We start from the raw sequence: 13,404 nt of genomic DNA, 5'->3' as shown, positions 1-13,404 counted from the left end.
ATAATAAGTAAATAAAATTTTAAAAATAAAATAAAAAGCTTTAAAAATAGAAAAATTTAAAATAAACATTAAGTAAAAAATAAAATTAAAAATTTAAAATAAATTTAAAATAAATTTAAAACAAAATAAAAACCGTAAAGTGCTGTAAAGTACCATAAAAGTTCCATAAAGGGTAGTGCCGTAAAGCGCGACTGTCGCAAAAGGTGCCGTAAAGCGCGACTGTCGTAAAAGGGGCCGTAAAGCGCGACTGTCGCAAAAGGTGCCGTAAAGCGCGACTGTCGTAAAAGGTGTCGTAAAGCGCGACTGTCTCAAAAGGTGCCGTAAAGCGCGACTGTCGTAAAACTGCCGTAAAGGGCGACAGTCGTAAAGGGCGACTGTCTTAAAAGGGGCCGTAAAGCGCGACTGTCGCAAAAGGGGCCGTAAAGCGCGACTGTCGCAAAGGGGGCCGTAAAGCGTGACTGTCGCAAAAGGGGCCGTGAAGCGCGACTGTCGCAAAACTGCCGGAAAGCGCGACTGTCGTAAAAGGTGTCGTAAAGCGCGACTGTCGTAAAAGGGGCCGTAGAGCGCGACTGTCGTAAAAGGGACCGTAAAGCGCGACTGTCGCAAAACTGCCGTAAATCGCGACTGCCGTAAAACTGTGCCATATAGGCTGGCAGCGCCGTGGCCGTCACGGAATGCCGCACAAGATCGCGACGGCCTCCCGAGTGGGCGTGTCCGGGACGGGGCGCCGTGTCGACGGGGTGACGTCATTAGGCGGCACTCTGCCTGCAGTGCGCCGGTGCAGACGGCAGGGGGCGCTGTGCCTGCAGTGCGCCGGCGCAGACGGCAGGGGGCGCTGTGCCTGCAGTGCGCCCATGCAGACGGCAGGGGGCGCTGTGCCTGCAGTGCGCCGGTGCAGACGGCAGGGGGCGCTGTGCCTGCAGTGCGCCAAAGCAGACGGCAGGGGGCGCTGTGCCTGCAGTGCGCCCATGCAGACGGCAGGGGGCGCTGTGCCTGCAGTGCGCCGGTGCAGACGGCAGGGGGCGCTGTGCCTGCAGTGCGCCCATGCAGACGGCAGGGGGCGCTGTGCCTGCAGTGCGCCCATGCAGACGGCAGGGGGCGCTGTATAAATAGAGTATTAAGTATCAACTATCTAGAAGAAGAAATAAAAGCTCTGTGTCACCTGCAGCTGTAGAAAATTTCAGCTCCCATGGAGGAAATAGTTTTCCTAAAATCATTACCGTTTTGGGGTTTTTTGCACTCCCCGGTAGCCTGAACGTTTCTACTGCTGCTTTTTTATTCTAAAGCTAGAATGGAAATCCAAGATTAGAAATACAGGGAAAGAAAGAGAGAAATGATTAAAGAGAGAAAGAAAGAAAGAGAGAGAGAGACAGAAAGAAAGAGAAAGAAAGAAAGAAAGAAAGAAAGAAAGAAAGAAAGAAAGAAAGAAAGAAAGAAAGAAAGAAAGAAAGAAAGAAAGAAAGAAAGAAAGAAAGAAAGAGAAAGAGAAAGAAAGAAAGAGAGAGAGAAAGAAATAGAGACAGAAAGAGAGTGAAAGAAAGAGAGAGAGAAAGAAATACAGACAGAAAGAGAGAGACAGAAAGAGAGCGAGAGAAAGAAATAAAGAGAGAAAGAAATAGAGAAAGACAGACAGAAAGAAAGAAAGAGAGGGACAGGAAGAGAGCGAGAGAAAGAAAGAAAGAGAGAGAGAAAGAAATAGAGAGGGACAGGAAGAGAGCGAGAGAAAGAAAGAAAGAGAGAGAGAAAGAAATAGAGAAAGACAGACAGAAAGAAAGAGAGAGACAGGAAGAGAGCGAGAGAAAGAAAGAGAGAGAGAGAGAAAGAAATAGAGAAAGACAGACAGAAAGAGACAGAAAGAGAGCGAAAGAAAGAGAGAGAAAGAAATAGAGACAGAAAGAGAGCGAGAGAAAGAGAGAGAAAGAAATTAGAGAGAGACAGAAAGAAAGAGAGAGACAGAAAGAGAGCGAGAGAAAGAACGCGAGAAAGAAATAGAGACAGAAAGAAGGAGACAGAAAGAGAGTGAGAGAAAGAAAGAGAGAAAGAAATAGATAGACAGAAAGAAAGAGAGAGAGACAGAAAGAAAGAAAGAGAGAGAGAAAGAAATAGAGAAAGGGAGACAGAAAGAGAAAGACAGAAAGAAAGAAAGACAGACAGAAAGAAAGAAAAGGAAAAAGGAAAGGAAGAAAAAAAAAGGAAGGAAGAGAAAGGAAGAAAAAAAAATGAAAAAGGAAAAGGGTGAGAGTGAAAAAGAAAGAGCGAAAGTGGAAAAAGGGGTGAAAAAACAGAGTGAAAAAAAGAAAAAAGAGTTGGAGTGGAAAAGAAAGGACATTCGGGAGGGGCGGTGCTGCCTAAGGTGCTTCCGCGCCCAGGAGCGAAGGAGCCGTTTGATCCCCCGGCGGGACCGCAGCTCCCGGTGGCGGAAAACGGAGCGGTGGCTGTCAGTCCGAGACTACAACTCCCGGCAGGCCCTGCGGCCGTAAAGCGCGGCGTCTGACGCAACGGCCGACGCGCCATATGAATGGCTGGCGGGCCGAGGCGGCCGCGCGCCGGCGGAGCGGGCTGGGCGCGGGGAGCTCCCGGCGCCTCTCCCGCGCGGGACGGAGCCGCGGCAGCGACGCTGGAGGGGCGAAGCCTCCGGCCGGCCGCCCGCACGGAGCCGAGCGGCGCGGAAGGGGCGTCCGCCCGGTGCCTCGGCCTCGCTCAGCGGTCCCGGTGGCGGGGGCTCAGCTCGGGCGGGGCGCGCTGCCGCCCGCCGATGGCGGAGCGCCAGGCGGTGCTTTGCTGCCGCGGGCCGGGAGCTGCAGGAGCCGCCCCGGGCGAGCGGCGCCGGGCGCTGCCGCGGTCACTGTGCGGCGGCTGGCGGAGGCGCGGGAGCCGCCGAGCTGCAGCCGTGTCCCTCGGGCTGCTGCCGCTGCTGCGGGCGGGGGCGGACGAGCGGCTGGAATGACACGGCTGCTGAGTGCCTCAGTGCTCGTGGCTCTTTCTTCCACGCAAACAGATGGAGCGGCATCGCTGAGCAGTAAAACACAGCGATGGCCCGGAGAATGGCGAGCGCAAGGAGCGCCGGGCTGGATCCTTCTGCTGGCACAGGTGCGATCCGCAAACTCAGCCCCTTGTGCCCCTACCCTCCCGACCCCCAGGGGAAATGCTCTCCAGCCTCGAGCTGCTGCAAGGCAAAACGTGTGATTTGACACTAGGGTCCGGAAAAGGTTTCCGTTTAGATTAGCAAATGCCTCAATTGTTCTTGGTTACATCCTAGGATCGGTTTTAGGCAGTGACTTTATACCGCTTGTCGGATTTTTCTTGTGCAATGGTGAGAAAATAGGCAGGTCTGATACTGGTTTCGCTTTTTTTCTACTTCATGTTCCATGAGCTGCTTTTATCCAAGCAATTGTTTTAAAGTTCTACTGTAGGCGTTTCTGGTTCACTTTTTTTTTCTTTGCAGCACCCGTGACTATTTTTTTTCTCTAAATCGGCAGTAAATATAGCTGAGTAAAATTACCTTGGTTTTCTTCCTTCTTTTTTAACTTAATTGTTTTTATTAATAATCCTATTTGAATATGCAGAACAAGTGGGTATGTCCTGTAATATATCCCAGCTTTTCTTGTTTTCAGGGTACTCAGAAAATCTGTCTCCCTTGGAGTCCCACAAAACCATTCTCAGTGCAATCTCCATTAAGGTATGGATTGACAAGCCACCATCAGTTTAGATATTTGCCTGTGTACCTTTTCCTGTAATTCAGAGCTTGCGTTCTGTGGTTTTTATGATAAACCTATCCAACATGTAAAAAGGGTTTTACAAGTCTTAATCGTTGAAGGCAGCAAGAAGTGGTTTTAAAGCCTGTTCTTGAGCAGACAAAGGGAAAAAGTGTGCATTTGATGCTGAACTTGTCCTTTTTCATTTGACTTGCCTTGAATGATTTAGGAAGAGAGAGAACTAGAAAAAAGAGAGAAATAGAATTGGTTCTTGAGCCCTCCTAAAATGCTCCCCGTGATTCTGTGTGGAGCCAAAGTGAAGGGTGATGGAACAGAGCCCTGTGCTTTAGAAGGAAATCAATTTCAACCTGATCTCCACCCTGAGTCTCCCTAATTTCTGTTTTTAAAATGCAAACTAAGTTTAGGAAGTGTTGGAAGTTAGTATTTTGGGGAAGAAATGGCAGTTGCACCAACCGTTCCATTTCCCAGAGGCTCTGGGAACGATTCATTTTGTAAGCGCTGTAACTGCAATCGGTTGGTGGTTCGGGGTTGGAATGTGCACTTGCCCTCCTCTAAAGCACTCGTTCATTTGCATTTCAGTGCCAGGAGTCTGGAGAAACTGGAGAAGAGCCCAAGAGACATTTTTCATCCTGAGATACAAAAGGTAGGAAGTGACTTTTCTTTGTTTGGTTCTTTTTCTTTATTATTTTCTGGAAACAGAAGTAATTAAGTATAGATACCACTGGTTTGTTTCTTCCAGTAGCTAATAATAATAATAATAATAATAATAATAATCTAATACTACTTAAACTGTCTCTTTATCCATTGAACTGGCCATTTCAAATCCAAACTTCTACTAAACACAAATAAAACCATCATCCTTGTAGAATCTTTAATAGGAGGGGGCTAAAGATGCTGTTTTTGTTGACAGGATTTATTGGTTCTTGAAGGGCAAGAGGTGAGTACAAGCCTGACTACTTCTTGCTCACAGACCCGTCCGGTGAGTACAGCTTTGTATTTTGATGGGCTTTTGATGACTTCTAAATCAATTGCTCGTTACAGTAAAAAGAAGTAATGTTTTTTTGAACCTGACAGCAAAAATAACTTGAAGCACCAACTTAATAATAATAGATCACCAATATAAGTTAATGATTTTATGCTATACTATCAAAGTTTAAAGGTAAATTATTGTGTAGTAGGAGATAGTATAAAATGTATGTTCTAATGCGTAGGATGTATGCCAAGATTAGAGGAAACAAATTTTTATGTCTTCTGTTTGGCTGTTTACCAAATAATATTTGGTTTTATTTTCCAGGGATCGGTGAATTTTAAATTTGGAGTCCTCTATGCTAAGGATGGTCAGCTTACAGGTGATGAAATGTTCAGTCATGGTGAGTTTTCCACCTTCTCCTTAATTGTTTTGCTCATCTAAAAAAAAAAAAAAAAAAAGGTATGTTTATTATTTGTTACCCTGTTCTGTCCGTTTCCTCAGTATTTGCTGGGGCTCTGCTTACCCAAGCTTTGGGTAAAACAAGCTTTGGGTTCCTTCTGTCCCACTGGGTGTTGCCCAGTTTGGCTGCATCTGGTGAAATTCACCCTGAGCCCTTACAGAACCAGCTCAAACCACGTGAGAGCCATTCGCAGCTCTCTCAGGACACCCGGAGGAGGATGGGTGACGTTTCTGAGCATCTGGCAAGTGTACTTCTATCAAAACTCGGCCTGTGACATTTCTGGGGAAAACCCTTCTGTATCCTGGAGGGTTTCTCAAACTCTGTTGAGGATCCAGGTAGCAGTTGCTCACTGGATGGTTCCAGCTCCTCAAGTTAACACTTGTACTCTTGCCCTGTAGTTTAGATCTATTGTAGTTTTGTTATTTTGCACGATTTTACGTCTTTGGAAAATAACGTGCGTTTCACTCTTTGGAACCTCTCGGATCATTCCTTGGTGCAGCACCACCTAATGGGACACTTGGCTGCTGTGCTGAAGGGCTTGGTTACTAGGATTGTAAATCCCGGAGAGTTTGTAAGTCTTCTGTCCCCAGGGAGGTATCACGCTTTGTTCACTCTGTTTGTCAGGTGCTGCTTCTCGTCGGAAGTATTAACTTCAAACTGCCCTGTTCTTTTTTTAACTTTTTTTCCTGGTTCTCTCCGTAGGGCAGGGAAGGACTCTCGTATCCCGGTCGTCAGACTCAGCGCTGCCCGAGAAGATACAGAGAGTGTAAAAATCATAAGAAGCAAATAGGACTGCAGAGGAAACAAACTGGAGAGAACAAAAGGTGATGTTGTTCTCCTTAGCCTGGATTAGAAACATCCCCTGTGCTTTGATGCCGGTGGCTGCCAGGGGCTCGTTAGGTCTTTTTAGGCAGGTGTAGGTGTTCACTTGTAGGTTCTATTTTTTGGCAAAGGACCATGAGAGAAGTTTATTTCTACATCCAAATAAACATTCATCTTATCTGAACATAACCTGTCATCCCATTTCTGACGTTAAGGACTCCTGTATAAATACTTGGGGAGGTTTTCTTTGTCGTTTCTGAATGGTTCCATTTTGGTTCCATCTACCTGCCGGATACTTGAACGAGTCTGAGGTGGTTTAATTGCATACTGCTTCCTTGAAATTCTGTTGGTCTCTGCTTGGAACCCTTCTTGTAGTGCTTCATGCAAGACTTCTGATGGTGTTTTCTTGCCTGTTTGTGTTTAAGGTCGTGCTCTGATGCATTTACAGAAACCATGGCAGGAGAGAGTCAGCTGCTGGAGAAGAGGAGACAGTATTATCCCTGGGCAGCATAGAACTGCGCTACTGCTGTGTCATCAGCTGTGTCTGCACTGAAAGTAGCCACCTTCACTTGTAGGTAGCTCCTTGGTGCTTTAGGACACGCTGAGGGATTTATTCCTTTTGGGATCCACGATGAGAATTCCCAAGAGAGGTAGTAATAAGGTATGAGACTGGAAACAAGCCTGTGTCCTTGGAATGTTGTTGTTGTCGTCAAAAGTTAATTTTTCCTTCTTTCTTAGCCAGTAGTCAGCTTTTTGCTTTATTTTTTGTGGGATCAGTATTTGATTGTTTAAAAAATTGCTTCAAAATAACTGCAGCGGCTGGCCACCAGGACCTTGTTCAGATTTGCCTATTTGCTTGTAGCTAAAACGTTTCCATATTGTTTCTCGTTCTATTGAAGAAACTGCTGCCCAGTCAACTAAGAACTGAACATCTATCTGTCTGGGACATGGGGAGAGGATTTAGGTCGTGTCTTTGTTTCCAGAAAAAAGTTCCAGTGTAGTTTCTAACTAGAGGCAAAGGGGGGGTGAAGACTCGGGGCTCTGATGCCGTTGGGGGCACCCCGAGGTGCCCAGGAGAGGGAGCCCCACTGCGGTGCAGGAGCAGGTATGTTATCACGTACTAGAGAGCAAATTATAAACAGAAATATGAAAATTATAAATATAAAAATATTTTTTAAGTCGTTAAATAAAGCGGGGTTTTTTACTTGTCAATAGGCAGGGTTTTGATGATAAAAATGATAAATACAAAGAATATGAAGGTAGAAATCTAAGTCTAGAAATATATCATAAATACATACAGATAAAGTTTAAAACTAGAAGAAAAAAATCAGTTGCAGCAGTAGATACGATACATAATATAAATAATACTTTAAATACATGTCTAGAATTTTATAGATATTATATACAATTATTAATAGATTGCATCAAAAGAAACTATAAATATAAATGTGAATATAATTATGCAAAGTATAAAAATATTTCGATATCGTTTAAAAGAAGGCTTTTATTGTATTTATTTGGTTAGAGATGGGGTTTTTATTTGGATTAATAGAAGTATTCTAGAAATATAAATCTAACTATAGAAAGATACAATCGATAGAGAAAGATATTTCTAAAAACACAACCGAACGCCGCCGCCTTCGGGGGAATCGCACGAGCTCGGCCGAAGCAAGGCGAGAGCGGCCGACCCTGACGGCCTCGAGCGAACCGGGGCGAGCGGAGCCGAGGCGCGCCGAAGGCACAGAGCGGCTGGGAGTTGGGCCGAAGCGAGGCGAGCTCTGCCGAAGAGGCGAATGCAGGCGCCAAGAGCCGAGTTGAGGCGACAAGAGCCGACTCGAGCCGAGCGTCTCCGGAGCGAGCCGAGCTCCGCCGAGCGCAGCATCCCGGGCAGGGCGAGGCGCCGGGCCGGGCTCGGGGTGCAGCCGGGGCTCTGGGGGGCTTCCCCGCCTGTCCCTCTCTCTAGCCCTCCTTCCTTCTCCCCGTATTCGCCTTCTCTCGCTCCCTTTCCCCCATTCCCTCTCCCCCCACAAACCCGGCTCCTTCCTGTCCTGTCCCTAGCCCGCTACTCCCTTCTGTTCCCCCTCTCTCCTTCCTCTGCCCAGCCTCGTCCCGGGCTTTCCCTTCCCGTCCCGCTTTCCTGCGCAGCCCGAGCTCCCTCGCCGCCCTTTCTCATGCGCTGCTCTCGCTCCTCTCTTCCCGTGCCCCCTTTCCTTCTTTGCCCCGCAGCCGCGGGGCTCGGGCTGCCGGAGAGTAAAGCCCCGAGGGTCGGAGCCCGGCGCCCCTGGGCCCTTGCAGGAGTCCCCGCGCGGGGCCGGAGGCTCTCGGCGGATCCCCCCGTGCCGCTCAAGCAGCCCGGCCGACAGCGCCGGAGCTGCGGCTTTGCCGGCATCGCGCTGAGAGCGGCCCCCGCCCTGTGCCGGGCCGTCCCCGCCGTCTGTGCCGCTCCCTCTCTCGCTGCCCCCGGCCCGTGACAGCGAGGCTGGGCAGGAACCTCAAGCCTTCTGGGGGCTGCCCCCGCTTTCTTGTTGCAGCAGAATCCCTTGCTGGGGCCATGCACGTGTGGGAAGGGCTTGGGGGAAGCGCTGCGCTGCTGTCCAGGGCAGTCGGATTCGTTCTGAGCCTTCTTTGGGGGTCAGGAAAAGGGGGGGGGGTGAAGACTCGGGGCTCTGATGCCGTTGGGGGCACCCCAAGGTGCCCAGGAGAGGGAGCCCCACTGCGGTGCAGGAGCAGGTGGGGGGCGGGCGAGGGGCGGGGGTCACGCTGGGTGCCGTCCCCCAGAGGGACCCAAAGCTGCCACCAAATGCGCAGGGAGGGAGGGGTGAGTGGGTGTAGGATGCTAAAACCTGGCAAGGCGTTCGGTTTTCTAGGTATTGCTAAAGAATAGGAATTGGTCTCTAAACTCAGCTGGGGAGAAACCCTCTCTACGCACTCATTTGTTTCCAGGAATGTAGAAGGTTCCGACTGGAGATGGGTAGTAGTTCTGAAGATATTGCCGTGAGGTTTTGATCTAGGAACGGACCGAGCTGTGCCCTGGAACCCTCAGAACAGCTGCAGGGGCTGAAGGCGATAGAAGGGGCTCTCTGGCACCTTTTGCCTCCGTTCTCTGCCAGCGCCCAAATCGTGTCGCAGTCCCGGAAGAGGCGCTTGTCATCCCGAGAGCCAAAAGGAAGACGTGTAAAATCCCAGCTCTGCCTTGGGTTTCGTGTGGGTTTTTTACTTCGTATTGATGTCATTCCAGAGAGCAAGGAAAGAAGAAATGTGACCGGCTCCCACTATTACTGTGTGAAGGCTTTTTTTAACGGCTGCTGTATTTATATTCTCTTTTCCCACTCCAAGCTTGACTTTTGCCCTCGTTTTTCGAGCTCTGCTGCATTGGGTGTCCCAAGGAGGGCGGGGTTCCTCAGCAGGGCTCTTAGGAGGTGGCGCTGATTCTGCTATTTCTGAAGGCGTCTCAAAGCGTGCTACCAGAATGACAGTTTTGTGCACTGGAAAGCTTTCCCTCAGTGCCATCAGCGCACGTCCGTGTCTGAATTGTGGAAGCAGACGGACTAAGAACAGCCAGCACCCGGAGCAGATTTCTGTTGGCTCTGTGTCTGTGAGAAGCGGGCTGTGTGCTGAACGGGGAGAGGCGCTGTTGGAGAGTGGCATCAGCGCCAGGTGTGAGCTGTGAGGATGATGAGGGACCGGCTCCTGCCGGGGCGGGGGGGGGGGCGAGGCTGTTTTAGGGCGAGGCTTCGCCTCAGCTCCCTTTTGCATGGAGCTGCTGAGAAGAGGGGTTCATGGGGGGTTCCCGGGGCTGTCTCATGGAAGGACTGCGAGAGCTTCTCGCAGCGTCTGGGCGGGCGAACACCTGGATACGCGCTTGGAGACGCGGAGCATCGCTTCAAGGAGGTGCCGAGGGACGAATCTTTGTGCCGGGAAGCAGCAGCCGAACGGGTGAGCGCGTGTGGATTTGGAGCGGGGACTTTGGTCCTTTCCCTTTTCGATTTGATCTTGGCAGTCCCCCCTCCCCGGTTCCCCAGGAACAAAACCGGAGCTTGTGAAGACAAAAGAAATGAAGGAGAGGCAAGCAGCTACTCTCCTAATATTGTCTGTGTTCGAACTGGGAGGGATCCGCCTTCACCTGCGGTTCGAAGGGTGTTGATTGAAGGAAAACCTGCCTTTTCCCGGCTGTTAGGGGTATCCCAGGGGTGACAGGGAATCCCTGCGTTCCATTTGAACGAGAATGGGCAAAGTATTGTTGTCATCTGAGGGGTTTGATTTGAAGGCAGCCAGCCCATTTTCATCATCCTAAGGTTTAAATGGAGGGGACAGCGCTGGTGTCCCTCCTTTGCAAGGGTTTGAATTGAGGTCCAAATCCCCCTTTCCACACGGCTTGAAGGATTTCATTGGAGGAAAGCCCCTTCTTTTCTGCTCTCCCAGGGGATGAACTTGAAGGGGAGAACCCATTTCTTTGCCCTTGTTGAAGCGAGGTGAGCGCCGCCCGCGGCGTCAGTTTCGGGGTTCAGTTGCGGGAAGCCGCAGCTCTGGCAGCGTTTGCAGGGCTGCAGTCGGGGCTGTGCCGCTGCATTTGAGGGCGCTTCTTGTGGCCGCGGCCCGGGCCGGAGCGTTGCCGCTCGGGAGCGCTGCCGGCCCGGGCCGGGCGGTTGCCGAGGCGCACGGGGAATTTGGCGCGGCAGCGGCGGAGCCGCTCTGCCGGTGCGAGCCGCCGTGCGGAGCCGAGGGCGGCTGGCGCCGGGCCGGCCGAGGGCGGCAGAGGCGGCGCGGGCGCTGCTGCGCCGGCCCGGCCGGTGCCCGCCGCTCTGTCCGCTCCGGGCGCGGGGCTCGGGCGCCGCCGGGGTCCCCCGGGCAGGGGGAGCGGGCGGGGGCGGGGGGGTCTCCGGGGCGGCGCCGCCCCTGCGCGCCGGAGGAGCCGCTTTGCCGCCGGGAGCCGCGCTCCGTCCGGGGCCGGCAGCGCGGGGTTCGGCTGCCGCAAGTTCTTGGGTGTCGTGGTTCGGAGGTGCTCTGTAGGGATCGATCGCACGGTTTTGTGTGGGTCGCAGTGGGTGTGCGCTAAGGGCTCTGGCGTTCTTCCTGACCGGTACGGTTCTCGGTTCAGGTGGTGACGATAAAGGTTTGGTTTGAATCGAGTTCTGTAGTCGGATATTTTTTCTGCCGGGCTATTCTGTTTTTAAAGGTGTGCAATGGTTTCTACGGGTCGTTGCGCGAAGCAGCGGCTCGGATTTTAATTCTGTCGCGGTGGCTTTTATTAGCGTGGGCGTGTAGCGTTTGTTTCGGTGGGGTCGAGGTGGCGTCGTGTCGTTAATAGCAGCGGGGTTTTTAAAATCTCTCTAATTGCGTTCGTGTTTATCGTCTTCCAGGGCTGTTATTTATTTGGTTTGTTTGATTGTAGTGTATGTTTTATTGTTACGGGATCATTTGGGAGATATTGTTAATGGTTGCGTTTCTCTTTAGGCTTTGTGTTTATTTCTGGGTGGTATTTTTATTTTGATCGAATGAGGCTCTATGCGTTTATTCTTCAGCTGGGAATAATTTTTTTGTTGTAAATTAAAGTTGATTTGGTTTGGGGGACTTTTGTTTTACAAATGTATTTTCTTTTCTTTTTTTTTTCATTTTTTGTTGTCCTTTGACGTATTTGGTGGTTGTTGATCAGTTTTATTTTTGGGAACGTGGGTATTTATATGGTGGGTCTTTTTAAGTAGTTTTTTTTTTATTTGGGTAGTTATTTTCTTATTTTTTAGTTGTTGAGATTTTTTTTTTCTATTTCGTTAGTTAATTCGCTTTCTAAAGTACTTTTGACAGAGTATTGCTTATTCCTTGAGTTAGTGTAGATGTAGAATTTTGGTTATTTTTTTAATAACGTTCAGGGTCAGTGGCACTGTTGGGAGTTGAGTGAGTTGCTTTGGATTTTTTTAGAGGCTTTTGTGATTTGCTGCGTGTGTTTCTCCAGGGTTTTCTTTTCGTTTGGTTCCATTTTTCTGATGTGATGAGAACTGTCAGTGAAAAGAGTGTTGTGTGTTTTTTTCGCTGGCAGTTGTTTGGCTGGTGGAGGTATCTTGATGGTTTTGGAAGACATTGCTGGGAATTCGATGCTGTTTGTTTTGTCCTTGTATTTAGGAAATGGATTTTAAATGTAAAATTCTAAGGATAGCTATCTTTAAACAAAACAAGTAGATGAGTAGAAATGGGAATAAACTTTTATTTTGATCTATTCGGTCTATATTTAAAATTTAACAGGTAACATAAGTCATGATATATTCCAATAAGATATTGTATTTTTTAATAGAGCGTTGTGTATGTTTATAGATATATCAATAGAGATGATAAATATAAACACAACTCAAACGAAATTTTAAATATAGAAATGTATTGCGAATCTATGCAGATATAGATATAAAATTATTAAAGGATTGTAAATCTAAAGTGACATAAATCCATACAACACATAATACAAGTGATACTGTATATATCTTCTTATATATTATAGGAAGTAGCTATAAAATAGTTATATATATAGTACATCACTATGATATAATATATAAAACATTAGAGATAGGGTAAATATAAATACAACAATATTATTAAAAGTAGTTTAAAAGAAAGGATGGTTTTGTTTTTTATTTGGCAAAAGCAGGGGTTTTATTATAAAAACTACAAATACAAATAATAGAAAGGTAGAAATCTAATTGTAAAAATATCTCATGAATACATCAAGGTTGATATAAAAATTGAAAATATTAGAAAAAATAAGTTGTAGCAGTAGATATGGTACATAATAAAAATAATAATTTATCTCTATGATGTGAATAATATATATGTGAGATGTAATTATGAATAGAATGCATCAGTATAAACTGTGACTATAAATGTGAATATAATTATGCAAGCTATAAATATAAAACTATTTCAATATAGTTTAAAAGAAGGGTTTTTTGGTATTTGTTTGGTTAGAGATGGGATTTTTTTTTTGAATAATAAAAGTATGATAGAAATCTAGATCGAAGTCTAGAAATATACAATCAATATATAATGATATTGATAAAACCACAAAATATGAATAAATACAGATAATAGGAATAGACATAATAGATTGTATAAATGACGTAACACATCAATGTCCGGTATAAATATGCGTGTGAATAGAACTAGGGAAACTAGAACTATAAAATTTATTTAAAGAAGGTTTGAAAGAAAGGGGGCTTGTTTGGTTCTTGTTTGGTAAGAGGCAGGTTTTTGGCATTTATTTTTAGAGGAGTTTTTTGCGGGGGGGAATCGCCCCTGTTCTTTTTTGCCGCCTTGGCTGCCCGCAGCCCCAAGGCGCGCGGCGCCCCCGGCTGGGGTGGGCGGCGGTGCTGCCGCCTTGTGGGCAGAGCGCGGTACTGCAGCCCGCCGCCGCCAGGCAGCCCTCTTGGGCGTGGCGCGTGGCGGAGTTTGTT

The 13,404-nt window shown here is 48.0% G+C and overlaps 1 protein-coding gene across 1 annotated transcript; it reads left to right on the top strand.

The window, feature by feature from the left end:
* The first annotated feature begins 2,674 nt into the window (after positions 1–2,674).
* On the top strand, positions 2,675–6,135 carry LOC136571179 (GTPase-activating Rap/Ran-GAP domain-like protein 3). Its single transcript, XM_066571521.1, has 6 exons — positions 2,675–3,090; positions 3,615–3,679; positions 4,296–4,359; positions 4,627–4,653; positions 5,011–5,086; positions 5,849–6,135. The coding sequence occupies exons 1-6, from the start codon at positions 2,944–2,946 to the stop codon at positions 5,914–5,916; spliced, it is 447 nt and encodes a 148-aa protein (XP_066427618.1). The 5' UTR covers positions 2,675–2,943; the 3' UTR covers positions 5,917–6,135.
* The last annotated feature ends 7,269 nt before the right edge of the window (positions 6,136–13,404 follow it).

Source organism: Molothrus aeneus, unplaced genomic scaffold, assembly GCF_037042795.1.
Source record: "Molothrus aeneus isolate 106 unplaced genomic scaffold, BPBGC_Maene_1.0 scaffold_80, whole genome shotgun sequence".
Classification (NCBI taxonomy): domain Eukaryota; kingdom Metazoa; phylum Chordata; class Aves; order Passeriformes; family Icteridae; genus Molothrus; species Molothrus aeneus.
Note: the sequence above shows the minus strand (reverse complement) of the source record. Positions and strands in the feature narration are given on the sequence as shown.